The sequence below is a fragment of the Triticum dicoccoides genome, chromosome 4A (assembly GCF_002162155.2).
Source record: "Triticum dicoccoides isolate Atlit2015 ecotype Zavitan chromosome 4A, WEW_v2.0, whole genome shotgun sequence".
Lineage (NCBI taxonomy): Eukaryota > Viridiplantae > Streptophyta > Magnoliopsida > Poales > Poaceae > Triticum > Triticum dicoccoides.
Genome location: NC_041386.1, coordinates 478560404 through 478578903, shown reverse-complemented (window position 1 = coordinate 478578903; position 18500 = coordinate 478560404). Strand labels below are relative to the sequence as shown.

At 46.7% G+C, this 18500-nt stretch overlaps 1 protein-coding gene and 1 long non-coding RNA gene across 2 annotated transcripts; one reads left to right on the top strand and one right to left on the bottom strand.

The window, feature by feature from the left end:
- Nucleotides 1-4768: 4768 nt before the first annotated feature.
- On the bottom strand, nt 4769-7002 carry LOC119286303 (putative GPI-anchored protein pfl2). Its single transcript, XM_037565682.1, has 4 exons — nt 6664-7002; nt 6319-6475; nt 5813-5891; nt 4769-5250 (listed from the first exon to the last, which is right to left on the bottom strand). The coding sequence occupies exons 1-4, from the start codon at nt 6887-6889 to the stop codon at nt 5110-5112; spliced, it is 603 nt and encodes a 200-aa protein (XP_037421579.1). The 5' UTR covers nt 6890-7002; the 3' UTR covers nt 4769-5109.
- A 7330-nt stretch (nt 7003-14332) lies between these two features.
- LOC119288989 lies at nt 14333-16125 on the top strand. Its single transcript, XR_005141382.1, has 4 exons — nt 14333-14525; nt 14619-14708; nt 15175-15297; nt 15438-16125. It is a non-coding gene; the product is annotated as an uncharacterized LOC119288989 (long non-coding RNA).
- The last annotated feature ends 2375 nt before the right edge of the window (nt 16126-18500 follow it).

Genomic DNA, 18500 nt, shown 5'->3' with positions numbered 1-18500 from the left:
CGGCGTCGCCCCCAAGCTCTGGCCCGGCCCCTCCCTCTTCTCCGGCGACGAACTCCGGCGAGGGACCCGGCCGACCTCGTTTTGCGTGCAGATCTGAGATCCGTGAACAGTAACGCTAGAGGTTGTTTTTTTCTTCTAAGTCCCGAAATTGCAGATCCATATGCCCCTGTTCGTAACTCCGTAACTTCGCATCCGTAGCTCTGATTCATGCATATAGCATATCGAAATGTTCATCTCAGAGAGTACATCATTTCATTCCATTGCATTATTTTCATTTGAGTTCATCTTGATGCCCGAAATGCTGTTAGAAGAGGGCTACTTGAGATAATTGTCAGATCTGCTAATCCGTTTAGGTTTTTGTCATTTTTGCCATGACTAATGTGTGCATGATATGCCCTGATGCTCTACATATGTTTTGTTAAGGGTTTTGTCATCTTTCCAGAGGTGCAACCCATATATTTTTGTGATGTATGTGGTGACTAGTGCAAGCTTGTAAAGTGGTGCACTTGTTAATTCTGTTTTCAGGGACTTGGCATTTCCACTAATTCCTTGAGCTGTTTATCTCATGTTGCCATATGTTCATGTTGTTTCTTAGTGATCCGTGCCTCTTTTGAGGATGATCAGTAAGGATGTTTTGTTAATATTGTAGTGCTCTATCCATCCATGTCTTTGTTTGCAATTATGGAGCACTCTAGCTTGAGTCAATCGAGCTCTACTTTTGCTACTTTGTGAATCTGGGCAGATTGTCAATTTGTTTGCAATTTTGCCGATGATGTTGTAGTTGATCCGTGCATGCTATGCTATTGTTCTTGTCATGTCTAGCTTGCATTTTGTGCCTTCTTGATGGGTGTATACTTGTCTTGCCATGACTTGCACTGTGGTGAGTGCATCGAGCTCGTACACATGCCTACTTGAGTTATGTTTTCAGCATGTGCCAGTTTTTCACTAAGCCTGAAAACTGATTATGTTTTTGCTATGTTCACATGCTTGCAATTGTATTTTCTGATCCCTTTTAGCTCAAGGTCACTAAGGGACTTTTGTTAAGCTCTTTGAGTAGCTCCATGACATGCTTTACTTTGCCATGTTCAGGTCCTGTAGCATGTAGTTTTGTTACTCCGAAGAGTGCAACCTGATCTGAAATTCCAGACAAGTGATAATTTCACTAAGTCTGAGATCTGTTTGCCATATGCATTTTTGCCATGCTTGTTTGAACCTGTTAATGGATGATTAGGCCGTAGCTCAGTGCTAGACTTTTGTTAAGCATCTTGTAGGCATCCCTGCCATGTATTTTGTTGTCATGTTTGGGTGCTGTAGCATGTTTATTTCGTTGCATTTAGTTGGCTACTTGCTGTAAATCGCAGACCAGTGTCATATTTGAATCGCTTGCCATTTCCAAACCGTAACTCCGATTCCGACGTTCTTTATATCGTTTTCAAGCGATTTCATCTCATCTTTCCAGTGGCATACTTTTATTTCCAAGTTGAGGCCAGGTTCATGCATTTCCTGTCATATCTTGCATTTTGCATCCCGCATTGCATCCCGCATAGAATATCATCATTGCATCATATTGCTTGATCCTTGCACGTGGTTGATTGTATCCTTGTTGCTTGTTTGTCTTGTTTGGGTAGAGCCGGGAGACGAGTTCGCTAACGAGGAGCCCGTTGAGTTTGCTTTCGAGGATCCAGTCAACTCTGACAACTGTGCAGGCAAGATGATCATACCCTCGAAATCACTACTATCTTTGCTATGCTAGTTTGCTCGCTCTTTTGCTATGCCAATGCTACGATGCCTACCACTTGCTTTCAAGCCTCCCAAATTGCCATGTCAAACCTCTAACCCACCATGTCCTAGCAAACCGTTGATTGGCTATGTTACCGCTTTGCTCAGCCCCTCTTATAGCGTTGCTAGTTGCAGGTAAAGATTGGAGGCCGTTCCTTGTTGGAACATTTATTTACTTGTTGGGATATCATTATATTGCTATGTTATCTTAATGCATCTATATACTTGGTAAAGGGTGGAAGGCTCGGCCTCTCACCTAGTGTTTTGTTCCACTCTTGCCGCCCTAGTTTCCGTCATATCGGTGTTATGTTCCCGGATTTTGCGTTCCTTACGCGGTTGGGTTATAATGGGAACCCCTTGATAGTTCGCCTTGATTAAAGCTTTTCCAACAATGCCCAACATTGGTTTTACCATTTGCCACGTAGCCTCTTTTTCCCTTGGGTTTCCGGAGCCCGAGGGTCATCTTATTTTGAACCCCCCCCCCCCGGGCCAGTGCTCCCTCTGAGTGTTGGTCCGAACCGGGCAGCCTGCGGGGCCACCTCGGGGAAACTTGAGGGTTGGTTTTACTCGTAGCTTGACCTATTTGAGTGTGCCCTGAGAACGAGATATGTGCAGCTCCTATCGGGATTTGTCGACACATTCGGGCGGTGATGCTGGTCTTGTTTTAACTTGTCGAAGTGTCTTGAATTACCGAGATACCGAGTCTGATCGGAACGTATTGGGAGGAGGTCTATTCCTTCGTTGATCGTGAGAGCTTGTCATGGGCTAAGTTGGGACTCCCCTGCAGGGATTTGAACTTTCGAAAGCCGTGCCCGCGGTTATGGGCAGATGGGAATTTGTTAATGTCCGGTTGTAGATAACTTGAACCTTAACTTAATTAAAATGAATCAACTGAGTGTGTTAAAGTGATGGCCTCTTCTCGGCGGAGTCCGGGAAGTGGACACGGTGTTGGAGTAATGCTTGCGCAGGTTGTTCTCTAGTTTCTCGCTCGCGCTTTGCCTCCTCTTCTCGCTCTCTTTTGCGAATAAGATTAGCCACCATACTTGCTAGTCGCTTGCTGCAGCTCCACATATTTTTACCTTGCCTTACCTATAAGCTTAAATAGTCTTGATCGCGAGGGTGCGAGATTGTTGAGTCCTTGTGGCTCACAGATTACTATTATATCAGATGCAGGGCCTGATGATTCCGCTCCAGGAGACGCACTTGAGCTCAAGTGGGAGTTCGACGAGGACTCTCAACGTTACTATGTTTCCTTTCCCGATGATCAGTAGTGGTGCCCAGTTGGGGGTGATTGGGACCGTGTCGCATGTTGGGTTCTCTTTTGTTTTGGCGCCGTAGTCGGGCCATGAGTGTTTGGATGATGTAATGTTATTTATGTACTTGATTGACATGGCGAGTGTAAGCCAACTATGTTATCTCCCCCTTATGATTTATATTACATGGGATGTTGTGAAGATTGCCTAACTTGCGACATATGCCTTCAATGCGATTATGCCTCTAAGTCGTGCCTCGACGCGTGGGAGATATAGTCGCATCGAGGGTGTTATATCCAGCTCTGAAGGTATAATTAATACCTAATCTAAATCACCGTCCGCGGATCCATTTGTCTTCCTCATGTCCGGCAGCCCGATCACCGGATTGTCGGGACCCCTGGAGGTATATGCTTCAGCGCAAAGGACGGCTCGCTTCCCCACCAGCCATCAGAGTGGAACCCCCGGCTGATGCTTCAGCGGGAGGGGAAGGCGGTGCATGTGCTTCCGTGAAGCCCATGTGGGATCGATGGAGGTCCTCGAAAGAGAAGAACCGGGCAAGACATTGGCTGTGTACGCCGGTGTCCTTCGTGGGACCCAAGCGGCGCCAGACTCCCGTGTTCTACTTCTCCTCGGTGATAGCGACGGACGTGGAGGCGTTGGCCTCCCACTCGTCGCTCTCCGTGCACCCGGCTTCTGCCTCTACCTGCATGGCGCGGTCGCAGGCACAGGAGGCGCGGCCGCAGATGTGGGAGGCGCGGTCGTCGACGGCAGCGATGATGCTCGTGCCGCTGTGCTCCCCGCTGTGACGGCGTCGAGCAACTAGCCACTCCTCATCGAGTGGGCCTAGAGCGGCGAGTTGCTGAACCACGCGGCGGCTTGGGGCGACAACTTGCTCCGTCAAGTGAGGCTCGGGAGGTGGAGTAGCGAGCTGCCTCGCTCGTATCCGGTCGGCTCGGCGGGCCACCCAGCTGGCTTGTGCGTCGAAGAACTGATCTTCCGAAGTCATCAGAAGAGTGGTGGAGGAGATTGGGAGGAGGCGGAGGGGTATGGTTCTTGCCCGACGTCTACCCTCATTTAAATAGACAGCAGACGGTAGGAGCTCGGCCGGCGTTGCATTTAATGCCGACCCGCCCATGAACGGACGTGTGGAACGAAGTATGTTTCTCGACTTCCACGCGGGATTAATGAGGGTGTATGAATGCGACGAGGAGGCGTGTTCAGCCGGGCGTGCAGCCAGCACTCCGCTTCAATGGCACAGGCAATGAGAGGTCGCACCGGCCCTCCTCTATCCGGAGCGGCACGCTCTACAGCAGCATGAATGCAGACAGGTGGCGCTGGGTGGGAGCACACGGAGAGGAGGGAGGGTTTTTTTTAATGGGTCAGGGTAGTCAGAAGCAGACTTGGGAACAGTTCGAGAAATCGCTTCCGGACCGCTCCACGAACCGATACAGATCATTGTTGAATGGCTCTGGGTGGGAGCACACGGAGAGGAGGGAGGGTTTTTTTTAATGGGTCAGGGTAGTCAGAAGCAGACTTGGGAACAGTTCGAGAAATCGCTTCCGGACCGCTCCACGAACCGATACAGATCGTCGTTGAATGGCTTCCGCAGTCCGGACCGACATCGCAGTCCGGAAGGTTACGGAAGGTTTGCGGGTCCACCTTGAAGATGCCCTTATCATACCACATCTTCACTAACCTGAGTAGTCATCGTGAGATGGCTGAAGCTATTTTGCAACTTTTAAAGGTAACTGCTGGATAACTCCATTCATTACATCATTTTAGCTCAATGTACATACATTGGGGAAACAAACTTGCAAGGACATGGCTCCTTCCACACACAGAAAAACTTGCAAGGACATGTCCCAACACAACCATATCCTACTAGACATCAATACAACAACTACAAACACGCGAAACTGAGCATCAGTGATCACTAAAGCACACCACCTATGTTACAAGGACTGTCTGTTCCTACTTCATAACTCGCAGTTGTCCTATAAAAGTAACCCGCGCGAGTACATTTCTGTACAGCTGTATCGTACATGATCAACGGATAAGGCTTGATTTTCGATGCAGGTCAGTCAGTTTCTGAGGCCTCTTCCTCCGGCAGTTCAAAGGCGTCGATCTCCTGGAAGTATGCTCTCTGCTTCTCGACGAAATCATCTGGTAACTTGGGTCTGCCAGAAGATGAGTTCTCCACCCCCAAGTGCCTCTTCTTCTGTTCAGAAATTCAAGCAATCAGCAAGGTGAAATCACTGTTGCTAGGGTCCCAACATTTTTACTTTTGTTCCTAAGGTTGATTCTGTGGAAAGCTGTTTATACAGTAGGCTTAAGCACTGATGTTTCGACTAGCGCATGTACTACTTAAGTCCTTCACATTCAGAATAAAAACAATATCAGCGGATATTTAGATGGACCAAACATACATAATCCTTGAGCTGCTTTCTTAAGTTTGTGTGATACCGACACTATGGTGCCGGTACTTGCTCTACAGCATACAAGTGAGGTGTCAACATTTACTCAAATAAGCATGTCTTCATATACAGTGTTGAATAAATGCCGCATAGGAGATACACATGAAAAGGAGCATGAAGCAGAAAATCAATATGTGCCTTATTACCATTTACTTGTCACATATTACTGAATGACAAAGTTTGGGCAAAATCATGAGCTACAAACAGCAAGCATAATTAATATTCGTATCATAAAGATCAGTCAAAGAGAGCATGGCGGTCAAGGAAAAATTCTTGGAAAATGGCTCAAAGTTTACTGCTGCTTACCTTTTTAGCTTGATGACAAGGAGCTGAGGATGAAATAGGACAAGGATCCTGAGCTGCTGGGGCTTTCTTAGTTGAGTGACTGAAAGGGAGGTGCAATTGAGTTAACTAAATACGCTCACATTGCAAGCATTAGCTATGCCAATATTCAGACTTTGCATTCGGAACTTGCAGATATCTGGACATCTGGGAACATTTACTTCTCCAGTTACCCCTATTACTAATGACATAGTATATGATTTGATAACTTCATTCTCTTGAAAACCCAAAAGACACATATTGATTGTGCTTTTCTTGTTGTACTTGGTCTGGTTTGAAGACAAACTAAATACAGCAATCGAAATGAACTATCTCACGGCAGAAGCTTATCATAAGTAAATCACACAATGGATAGCACAAAAGCAGGTGTAGAGCTGCAGGGTCTGAACTCTGAACCGAAGTAATGAAATGCAAGTCAGTTCTGAACGAAAGGGGACTAAATTGCCCGAGGCACATATCAACTTGCTCACCTGCCGGCCCTTGTAGCTTTCCCAAGAGGGGGGCAACTTGCTGCTGCTCCAGTAGGAAAAGGCGCCTTGACACTGGTGGGATTTCTCCTCCCCCGGGTCCCTCGACTCGTGTAAATCGTCGAGATGGGCGATTTCACCAAACCCGGCTCCTCAACAGCTGCAAAGATCCAGAGTCAGAAACTCAAATTGGTGCCACGCAAGGAGAAGCAAATAATCCACAGCACCTCAGCAATCGAACGGAGAAGGCGTTGCGGTGTGACAATGGTGAAGGAAATCGGCGCGCCTAGCTAAGATGCTGCTGCTAGTTAACTAAGGACTGAGCCGAGATTGGGGCAGTGAGCTCACCGGCGGCGGAAGAGGCCTTGGAGACGGGCGTGGCCGACGCGGAGGAGGTGCACGCGGAGGCGTCGGAGCGCGGCGGCCGGAGGGGCCGCTTGGCGCTAGGGTTTCTCGGGGCGGGGGTGCTCGGGAGGAGGTTGGTCAGATCCCCTAGGGGCAGCGCCGCGTTCCGCCTCCGCTTGCTGGCGGCTGCCGCCGGTGGCGTGGTCGTGTTGGTGGTAGAGGATTCCATCGCATTCGCGCGGGATTGGGTTGGATTTGGGGGTGGGGTTTGTAGCTGAGCGGCGGAGCAGCAGAGCGGGAAGAAGAAGAGACGAGAGCCTTGCTACGGAAGATTGGAGAACAACCCGCTGAACCCACGAATATTCAAGAGAAGAAGAAAAAAAATATCATGTACAGTCTTTTTAAATATCTACCCCTTCCAATTCAAAATTAGCTATCAGTAGTTTTTAACAGGGTTTTATTATGAATAAATAGAGGTAATACTACTTCCTCCAAAAAAAATAGAGGTAATACTACAATAAACAGACCATGAATATGAATTATTGTCTCACTTTGCTCATCCAAAACAATAAGGTGTGCATCAAAGGGGCTTACTCGTGCATGCCACGTGGGGCAGAGGCGCACTGTGTGGCGCAACCAATGGCATGAGGGGTACAATGTATATCGAAGGAAGAAAAGAAACAAAACGCAATCTCCTCGATCGCTCGTTCTCCGTTCGCACCCAATGTCTCCTCCCAGTTAGGGTTACCGCCGCCGCCCTCCCCCACGCTCATGCCCTCCATCTCCTGCCCCGAGCTCCATCTCCTCCACCCGCGGCCTGCGCTCCGTCCTTCCCTCTTTGTTGGCGCTCAATTCGGCGAGCGTGAACCGCCGCAAACCGCAGCAGAGGGAGACGTGGAGAGGACATCAAGCCGAGGTGAGTTCCCAATCATCTCTCTGTATTTCTTGATGTGCAGGACCGGCCCCTCCTCTGCTTTCTATTCTCCGCTTGTCATCGTCGTCAAGGAGCGTTTCGTGGTCTGCTCATGCATATCCATGGATGTTTGTGTGTTGATTTTTGATTCCTGCCTGAAAGATCGTGGATGTCGCCTAGAGGGGGGGGTGAATAGGCGTTTTAAAATAATTACAGTTTAGGCTTGAACAAATGCGGAATAAACTTAGCGGTTAATTTTGCCAAGCACAAAACCTAAAACAACTAGGCTCACCTATGTGCACCAACAACTTATGCTAAGAAAGATAAGCAACTATGTGATAGCAAGATATATGACAAGAAACAATATGGCTATCACAAAGTAAAGTGCATAAGTAAAGGGCTCGGGTAAGAGATAACCGAGGCACGAGGAGACGATGATGTATCCCGAAGTTCACACCTTTGCGGATGCTAATCTTCGTTTGGAGCGGTGTGGAGGCACAATGCTCCCCAAGAAGCCACTAGGGCCACCGTAATCTTCTCACGCTCTCGCACAATGCAAGATGCCGTGATTCCACTAAGGGACCCTTGAGGGCGGTCACCGAACCCGTACAAATGGCAACCCTTGGGGGCGGTCACCGAACCCGTACACTTTGGCAACCCTTGGGGGCGGTCACCGGTACCCATCAAATTGCTCGGGGCGATCTCTACAACCTATTTGGAGACCCCGACGCTTGCCCGGAGCTTTGCACCACAATGATTGAGCTCCAAACACCAACAACCGTCTAGGGCACCCAAGCACCCAAGAGGAACAAGCTCAAGGGTACCAAGCACCCAAGAGTAATAAGCTTCTCAACTTGTAACTTCCACGTATCACCGTGGAGAACTCAAATCGATGCACCAAATGCAATGGCAAGGGCACACTAAGTGCCCAAGTCCTTCTCTCTCAAATCCCACCGAAGCAACTAATGCTAGGGAGGAAAATGAGAGGAAGAACAAGAAAGAAAACACAAAGAACTCCAAGATCTAGATCCAAGGGGTTCCCCTCACATAGAGGAGAAAGTGATTGGTGAAAATGTGGATCTAGATATCCTCTCTCTTTTCCCTCAAAAACTAGCAAGAAACCATGGAGGAATTGAGAGTTAGCAAGCTCGAAGAAGGTCAACAATGGGGGAAGAACACGAGCTCGAAGGATAGGTTCAATGGGAAGAAGACCCCCTTTTATAGGAGGGGGAAATCCAACCGTTATGTGCTCAGCCCGCACACGAGCGGTACTACCGCTCCATGAGCGGTACTACCGCTCAGGCGGAAGAAACAGGAAAAAGGAGCAACAAAACATGAACCTTGGGGCGGTAGTATCGCAGGAGACAGCGGTACTACCGCTGGGTTAAGTGGTACTACCGCTCCCTTCGGTGGTACTGCCGCGCAGAACGAAGGGGAAAGGGAAAGAGGGAACCGGGCGGTACTACCGCGGAGGAAGGGCGGTACTGCCGCTAAGGAGCGGTACTGCCGCACTACTGCCGCAGCGAGGTACCGCACAATCCGACACAGAAAAAGACCCCTCGAATCGACGCGGTAGGGACCTGGTAAGCCAACGGTAGTACTGCTGCGGAGTCACCACCGGTACTACCGCTGCGGAGCGGTACTGCCGCTTGTGACTCCTCAGCGGTACTACCGCTGGGTACCACGGTACTACCGCTGGGACCCTGACAAAAACCACACTCAAGAAAACCAGGACTGCCATAACTTCTGCATATGAGCTCCGAATTGAGCAAACTCAAGCTTGTTGGAAACAAGACGACGAGTAGCATCAAAACAGCGACTGATTATAGTAAGAAGAGGCAGGGGAGGTATGCCTAACAAAAAGAGGAGTGAAACCTCCAACCGAGAAGAACCGGCAAAACCTCCAACATCAAAAACATCATAGAAGATGCAAGCGAACACCGTTTTCGATGAACTCAAGCTTGTCAACAAGATGACCGTAAGCTCTAAGACTCACAAAGAGAACCAAACAAGAATCAAGAAAGATGATGCAAGGATGCAATGGTTTGACCTCTCAACGAACGATACGATCAAGCTACTCATTGAGAGCCCCCCTTGATAGTATGGCAATCGATCCTATAACCCGGTCTCCCAACTACCATCATGAGATCGGTAAAATAGAAAACCTATCAAGGGCAAACCTTTACCTTGCACATGGTCTACTTGAGCTAGATGATGACGATCTTGACTCCCTCAAGTTGGACCACCCTTCTTGATTGTGTTGGCTCGATGAAGACTAGTTGATTGCTCCCCCATACTCCACTATGGGTGAGCCTTTCTTCCGCACATCTTCTCAAGTACATTGTCACCACAATGGACGGCAAGCTTCAAGCATTTGATCTCTTCGTGATGCTACACTTGAACTTGCACACCGCAACCTTTCTTGATTGTGTTGACTTGATGAAGACTAGTTGATTGCTCCCCCATACTCCACTATGGGTGAGCCACTCTTCCGCACATCTTCACAAGTTCATTGTCACCACAAAGGACGGCAAGCTTCAAGCATTTGATCTCTTCGTGATGCTCCACTTGAACTTGCACACCGCAATCTAACCCCACAAAGAACCCTCACGAAGACCATGGGTTAGTACACAAAGCGTAATTGACAATGCTTACCATACCATGGGATCACTTGATCCCTCTCGGTACATCTTCTACGCTTTGTGGGTTGATCAACTTGATTCACTCTTTGACTTAGTCTTGATCAACCTCTCACAAAACCAATCTTTACATAATTCTTTGAATAGCACCTTGGTCGACACAAACTCTCCTTGAAACCAACACATGTACTCCAAGAAAAGCCTATGGACAAAACTTTCAAATATAACTCAAGGCAACCATTAGTCCATAAAGATTGTCATCAATTACCAAAACCAAACATGGGGCACCGCATGTTCTTTCACTGCCTGTGTCAGTTTGTTCACGCTCATGAGGTGTTTGATCTTATGTCTCCTCACTGTGATACGTTCAATTTTCTTTACCTTTTTTAGAAAAATCGCGCTGATCGGTTTATCGTCAGATTTGGTTTGCTATTTCATCTGCTCAGTGGGTTGTCTTTGTCTTAGGTACAATTTGCAGCGCTTTTTGTTGCCGCTTCAGTTCATTGTGCTTTTTCTTGTATGAGGTTTCAAGCAAGATTTTTCGGTTGGTTCCTTTTTCCTCTTACAGATTTTGAGCAAGATTGTTATATGTGGAAGTATGAAGATGGATTTGAAATAAATTCTGCTGTGTTGTGCACTTTGAAACGAGATGAACTTAACTGAAGTTGTTAATGCCATTTAAAATACAGTGATCTATAAAGTTGGGCCGTATGGCTTCAGAGCTGCGCCAAGTGATGGAAGAGCTTCTGCATCCCTCGCCAACGCAGACATGCGTCACATCACATGCCCTTCGGAGTCGCTGCCGGCTGAGCCAGTGCCTGCGCAAGCCATGTCTCCCACGGGCCTGGCTACGATTCCGGCATCGAGCAAGGCGATCCAGTTTTCCCTCTTGCTGGGCAATGGCAGCTTCGGCACCAAGCACCTTGAACTACAGGTTTCGATCACTACAAATGTCACATCGCTCGTCATCAGCCGAGCAGTGATTAACAAGCTGGTGAACCTGCACAGGGCGTCTTATCTTCATGGGAAGTCAAGAAACCAATTTGGTTCCATTTATTGGACATTTCTTGAGAGTCAACTGCACTGCAGGGATCAATGAGCAATCAGATATTCTGAAAAACAACAACGGATTTGACAGATCGGTACTCTTTGTGACATAAAGATGCCAAATCTCTAAGAAAACACTGGTGTTGCAGGCTATGTACACGGGCAAACAATGGCTAACATCTATAGCTTCTGGAACTGTTTTTCATCATCATGCTCGGCAGACACTGCAGCACTTCAGAGATAGTTGAACTGCACTATTGCCTGGTGAGTGCTTCATTTTTCCCCTTTCAAGTTACCTTCCTGATTTCGGTGGTCTGATATTGATTCCCATAGGTGTATGGAGGCTATCCTGAAAACACGAAGAAAAAAGCCCGGCTCCTGTTTTCCATCATTTCCCGAGAAATTCTTGCGAACTGCTACATATTTCTGTACGTCAGAGATATAATGAGGCTGCACAGGCATGGTTTTGAAGATATAATCCGATCTTTTATCATACTACACCCGCCTGTGATCGGATGCTAATACATTGCATTGACATTCAGGTACTGAGGGGCTGTTTGGTTTGTGACTAACTTAGCCAAAGATTGCCACAACTAAGATTAGGCAAGTTTGACCAACTTAGGTGAGTGTTTGGTTCATGCCACACCTTAGGCAAGCCACACTTGGACCCCACATGGCATACACACAAAAAGTATGGCAAGATTTCTTTAGGCTTGCCAACTTGTGGCTTTCATTTTGATGAACTAACCTTAGACAAGCTTGGCAAAAATGTGTGGCAAGGTGTGGCAATGCTAGTCCTAGAACCAAACAGCCCCTGAGTGTATGACCGACTGATCATTCTCAACCAACCAGCAGCTCAACACAGCCCTAGAGCAGCAAACATACTACGGTGTACATGGAGAACAGTTTCTAACACATATTGGACTATAGGAAGAGCTTGTACACGGCAGGCCCGTTGCTTTTCGCTTCCAAAGAGTTAGATCACTCTGCTAGACGATGATGATTGCTCTGGCTCCCAGATCAGGTCAGCCATTTCACAATTAATATTTATTTTGCCGGTTTGTCCCCGGCTGATTTGTATGTGTTCGGCTTATTTGTATGTGTTCAGTTTTCTGAATGTATTTTTCTTTTTCTTTTGATTCAGGTGAGAAAGCAATTTTAAGGTGGTGATTAAGTTCACCAAAATTGATAATTCACACTTGTTCTTTTGGTTATCACACTGGATGCAATTGAGTTTAATTTATCACAAATGATACGAGTTTCTATTAGCGGTGGCTCGAGCGATGAAGGACAGTGGTGAGCGCCGGTGAGTACAGCGGCCTCTACATGTGGCGGGAGCGGCGGTCAATATCATGGGCATGGCTTGGGGAGCGGTGCTTGCATCGACCGGCGGGGAGCACATCTTCTGCCAACAAGCCAAGGTAAGCTTCGCTCAACCCTTCCATCTCTCCCTCTCTGTTCCCATCTATGCTTACTCCATGCCACATCCTTCCCCATGCATGATTGACTCCATTTGGTGATGTATGTCACATCCCCGGATTGATTTAAGCTCCTGTAATTTTCAATCAATCGAGGTGGACATTCATGCTACCCGGATCTTATCTCCTAAGTTTGTAGAAATTATTCTTGTGCACTTGCTACACGGTCTGGCAAATATAAATGTAAGCAACAAAAAGAACATAATTTGTTTATTTCGTCTTGCTTTACCTTACTGGAGTACTGTATTGATCCACACCATGGGCAGACACATATTAAACAATTAGCAAAAAGGGCATTTAAGGCTTCGCTTCCATGATCGTAATTACTGACCGTGGAGGTCTTCAATAGCTTTCCCAACTATATAAAAAAACTCCTTGAGTTTCTGTCTCATTATCTGGTTATATTCAGTTCACGTTTTGAAGTTCTGTACTGCCTGGATGCCAAGAGGAGTTTTGTAGTCGTATTTATTTTGAGCTCTTTTACGGTACCCTGGTACTCCCTTAAGAAGGGATGGAGTGCCACTAAAATCTGGCCATCCACCTGAAAGGGTAGTTTAGTCATTTTTCTCATATTCTTAAGCGATATCTTTCACATCAGATCTGGTATAAATTGTTTGGTAACGCGTCTGTTTATCCATGTCAAAAAAAAGCGAGTACCCTAAAAAAATCGGGTGTTTATCGGCCTATAGGCGTGCCGCCATCATCTCATGAGCTGTTACGCACGCAGCTGCCAATGCTATCCCTTGGCCAGATCAACCCCACACATGAACGTCCACCACTTGGTCAACGCAAGCATGATGGAGCTCCAGCCGACCTAGTGATCCCGCCTCGCCCTGGTCCTATCGCTTCAGCGTTGCCCTGGTTGGTGACCATACCCAGCTGACGCCGCTTGACAAGTACTTGAGCAGCCATGCCTTCATGGCCGTCTCTCCCTGAGACTCTGATGCGGGGATGGCATGGCCGCCGCCGGCGTCTATCCCAGTGAAGAATTAGGGTTCTAAAAATAATTAATCATGTCAAGTTGAAACGTTATTATGTAGCAGCCGTACTGACATGATAAATTAATTGCATCTAGATTACATTTTTACCCCTAAGATCGGGGTACTCCCTAGCTTTTTCAGTTGGTACTCTCTTGTACACTTGTTGGAGTACCGATTAAGATCATCCATCGGATTAACAGAAATGGAGGGCTCATAATCATTTAGGGGTACTGTAAAGGAGAACTGCAGAAAATTGGTAACACTGCACTCTGTTAGGATCATGAGATATTGGCTGCATGTATTATTTATCAATACTACCCCATTTTCTTCCTACCGTATTTGTATGTATCTCATGCTCTTACTAATGTTTTAGCCTTCTATATTTTGTTTTGGAGTGAGCTCAGGACAATGGCTATGAGGAGGATGGAGGCACAACTTCTACTTATTTATTGTCACAAAAAGAAACACATTATGCAGGAGAGGATTAATGAAACTGACGTGTTTTATGGTCCGTGATGTTCACCTCTTCTGTTGCGGGGGAAGCTAGAAATGCTAGAGAGGCAGTGATGCAGAAGAGCTCACAGTGGTATGTTCTTGCTCACTTGCTCTCACAAGCCCTCGTGTTGATTAATTTTTCTCCTATGTAACCAAATTCATGTACTGAATCTTTGCTTATCTAAGGGTTTCAATACTTACCCAACTCCGCTATGCACTGATGGTTACTCAATGATTGATCGTCGGATGGTACTCTGTCTTCTATTCTGATTGTTCCTGATTAGTAAAATGGAGCTCGTAAAGAACCATGGAGGTAGAATCGCTCCTCCCTTAAGCCAGCCTGTTGTTCTCTTTTTGATAGGTGTTGCTCTCTTCTTACTGCTCCTCTATGGTGTTCTTTTACCAGGTTTGTGTTAAGTGACTGCCAGATCTCTTGCTGTTCATCGATTGCTCTTCCTGGTCCTCCCTCTTCGCTGCGCCTTTCATCACCGCCAAGGTACGTTTCATGCTCTATTCATCTCTATTGATGCATGTTCATGTGTTCATTTTCAGTTCCTGGCTGTATCGCTTCGTTCACGCTCATACGTGTTTGTTGTTATGTCTCCTTCGTGTGACACCTTGAATTTTCTTTCCTTTCTTCAGAAATTGCCCTACAAAGTGTACTTCTCTTGAACACTGCCCAACAAAGCATCCGGTGTATCAATATATGAGTCATAAATTTGTATGCTGTCTTTGTATGCAATGCCATCTGCTATGTACTTTACATCTCTATTATTTACAGAAACTTAAAAAGTTTGGATTTTAAAATGTTTAAAACAAAAATTAGTGATTAAATATTTATTTTTCACCCATACCTTCTATTCACTATTTCTTGACTATATTGACCACACATTGCCACCTCAAATCAATCTTATTGCATGTTATTGCTCGTTCTTACTTGGTACCATATTTTATCCCTGTAGCTCCTAGAGTGCTTGTGTGTAAAACTGACGACTTTGGCTGTGATGGTCTTGGACGAACTTGTCAAGCAAGGTTCATCTGGCTCTGCTTCATCCACCAACAAAAAATTGTCTCCTCCTACAAAGGTTAGCCCAAACTTATCAATATGCTTTATATCTCGCAGCTCATTTAAAATTGATATATTCTCCTATGCTTGGACATCCCTTTGCTACTCATTTATCAGTTACATATTTTTTTCGTGTCTGAACCATTTACAAACATCCAGGTTGACCATACCACTTTGACAATTTCTGCAAGAATGATTCTTGATATTATGTTGGAGTATCTTGGGATTCCTAAAGCTATTTATCAGAGAAGGATCTACTCGCAGAACACAATATCTGTCACTATGCTTTTCTATACCTCTACTCACAGCGCTGGTGCTTCTCCATCACAAATGATTATTACAGGGGTTCGATCTGCCAACGAAGAGATAGCAGAGGATCCCGCTGCGGTGGAGGCTTTAGATACATGGAACGCGCTACAGGTGTTGTTGTGAAGGACCTAAGTTATGGACGACTAGAGAAAATGCAACAAGAGAATGGTTTTCTAAAGCTTCAACTTGATGAAGCTTTTGACATGATCAACAAGCTAGTCAGGCTTTGTATGCTTGCTGTTAGATACATGCCCTCCTTCTCAAACCAGCTCCAGAATGTCATGGAAATTGGCTTTCCTCCCACACGTCTTGGAAATTGGCATTTCTACACACTTCCAACCAGAGCCCTCTAGGGTTTCCTTTCGCCGCCATGCGCGGCTGCGAGCGATGCAGGCTGTACGAGAAGCATCTCCTGGAGGTACACGGTCACACAAAGACCACGACCTCGGCAGCCACCTCGGCGAAACTCGGCCGCCACCAGATCCGCAAGAAACGAACACACCGACGCCAGCAACATGCTCCGGTCGCACTCAACGACGCCGTCAACCATAAGGTACGGTCATTCATCTATCTAATCATTCAACTTTACATCCAAAAGTACATATTCGCTGCTCATACATCACATGAATCGGTTGGCGTTTTGAATCTGCTGTATGCACATTAAGATTCTGTTCGCACACGAACACGTCATCATGTACCTTCGACGTCGGGAGTGATGCACCGCAGCTCGCGTCGAAGGAGATCTGACCGGCAGCGCGATACGCAGGACAGCCGGCAGATGCTTTTGTAGACCCGAAGCCCCGTTTGCCCGGGAGGGACCCCGTCAGGGCTCGCGGCGGCTATGGGCTGCTCCAGGTCGATTCGCTCGCCCCTAGAGCCTCGTGGATCCGCAGCCCTCTAGCATGAAGAACTAGCGAAGAACGAGAAGAAAGATACAAAGAAGAGATAAAAAGTAGATGAACACGAAAAAATAGTAGATGTGTTTGTTCGATTGTGTGTTGTTCAATCGGCCGTCAACCCTTAGGTATATAAGAGGCGGCTGGACTTCCCGTGCAAGGAAAAGGCTTGGATTCACGTCCAAAATACTAGTCAAATTCGGATTGATTTTGTCCGAACTTTCCAAAACTGTTCGGTTTAAACTGGCTGCACCTTGCGGGTAATTTTTGAGGTGGTAAACGACCTTGAATGAAAATGAGCCTAAAAGCAATCTTGACCGTTTTGACAAGACGAACAACTTTCATGTTGAACGTTTTTTGATCAGAGGTCATCTTGAGGGTCAAATCGCTCGCGCAAAACACCTGTTCCCTCACGCTACCCATCAGACATGCGTCTGGTAGTAGGGCGCGCCACATCTCGCCTCATGACTGGGCTGCACTCCGATTGTTTTAACTTTTGCATACGGACTCGGATTTGGATGATTTTTATATCTAAATCGATCGTTTCGACGAGACGAAGACAAATCGTGTAGATCATTTTTCAATATGGGGCAGTCTTAGATGTGTAATCAGCCGAAAAGTGTTCTGGATACAAAATCTCAGTACTTCAAACACAACTTCGGCCTTAGAGATGAGATCGGATGGCTATGACCCAAATATCAAAGTTTATCCTTTTGATGATACGAAACTTTCTCACTTTGAGAACTTCTTCATTTGAGGCCATATTCATTGCGTTTTGTATCGTGCCAAAATCGGGTGTCAACACATGCCCCCCCTGTTTTCTGGCAGAGCTTGCGTGCCAGAAAATACTTTGCCTCGGGTATTGTTTAAGCACGATGTCAACACTCCGTCAGCTGTGTATGCTGAGGACGATAATTGTTATCGGCCATATGCTCGGGCTTGTTGCTGCTTGAGTAGAACTTCTTCGGATGATAGTCGTCTGAGAACAACCATTGGATGTCACAAAGGCCTCCACACAAATTTCTCATGTCAATTCTAACCTTACTTTGTCCAGGTACCCCTTGGAAATATTAGAACCTCTCGACGATACATTGCCAAGCCGTCTTGCCGAGCAATTATAACCATGCACCTCAAAGGAATACCGACAACTGTTCGGTGACTCAACTCATTGTTGACCAAAGTACACCATCAAGCCCCCGCCGAACATCGTCTGTCTCGTAACATGGATCCTGCAGATAACTATCATCATGAGTCAGAGTTTTTATGCACTAAAATCTTGATCAGTGGCCGAATAAATAATTAAGTCGGCCTCGCTGGTATTGGCAAACACCGAGCATCGGCTATAGGAGTACAAGATAAACATGATGAACACCGTTAACCAGATGCCCTATTTTGCCAATACAATGAACTCTCAGGGCAATATGAAAATATAGGCCATGCATTCTCATCTCAAAGGAGCTTGAAAATCCGTCCACCAAAGTGTGAATAGCCGAAATAAATCAGATATTTTAGCTGGGGATATATTGTTGGGCACAAACTCTGATGTGACGGTTGTAGAACATGGATGATGCGCCGTTTGGAGTCTCATATAGTGACATGAAAATCGTTGTTTTCACCTACCGGCTTCACGCTTGTCCTCCCTTACTCCTGCTGGCTTCACAACAGGAGCTGGCACATCATTCTCGCCTTGACGGCTTCCCTTGGGGACCCATGCCATATTCCTCTTCTCCAACTCTTTGGCCCTGAGCCGCTTCAGCTTTCTTTCTTGCCAATGTGAGAAGCCGAGTGAGCATCCCGGCTGTGATTTTGTTTTGTGCACTAGCAACTCTTTCCTGACCATTGGCACTTCTGGCTTGGCCTGTCCAGACTCGATGATTGGGTCCTTGAAAGTTACCCGCTTCACTTCCTTTTCCTTAGTAGCCAACATAGACCCGGCTGGCTTTTTCTCGTCCGGAGTCGGATCTGAAACAGCACACTTGCGGCCATCCTTTTTTACTCGGTACACCTGCTTGACCAC

Coding starts and splice junctions, on each gene's coding strand:
- LOC119286303 (XM_037565682.1), bottom strand. CDS start 6,889: ATGGAATCCTCTACCACCAACACGACCACGCCACCGGCGGCAGCCGCC. Junction 5,892..6,318: donor AAAGCTACAAGGGCCGGCAG/GTGAGCAAGTTG, acceptor CCTCCCTTTCAG/TCACTCAACTAAGAAAGCCC. Junction 5,251..5,812: donor CTTGTCATCAAGCTAAAAAG/GTAAGCAGCAGT, acceptor ATTTCTGAACAG/AAGAAGAGGCACTTGGGGGT.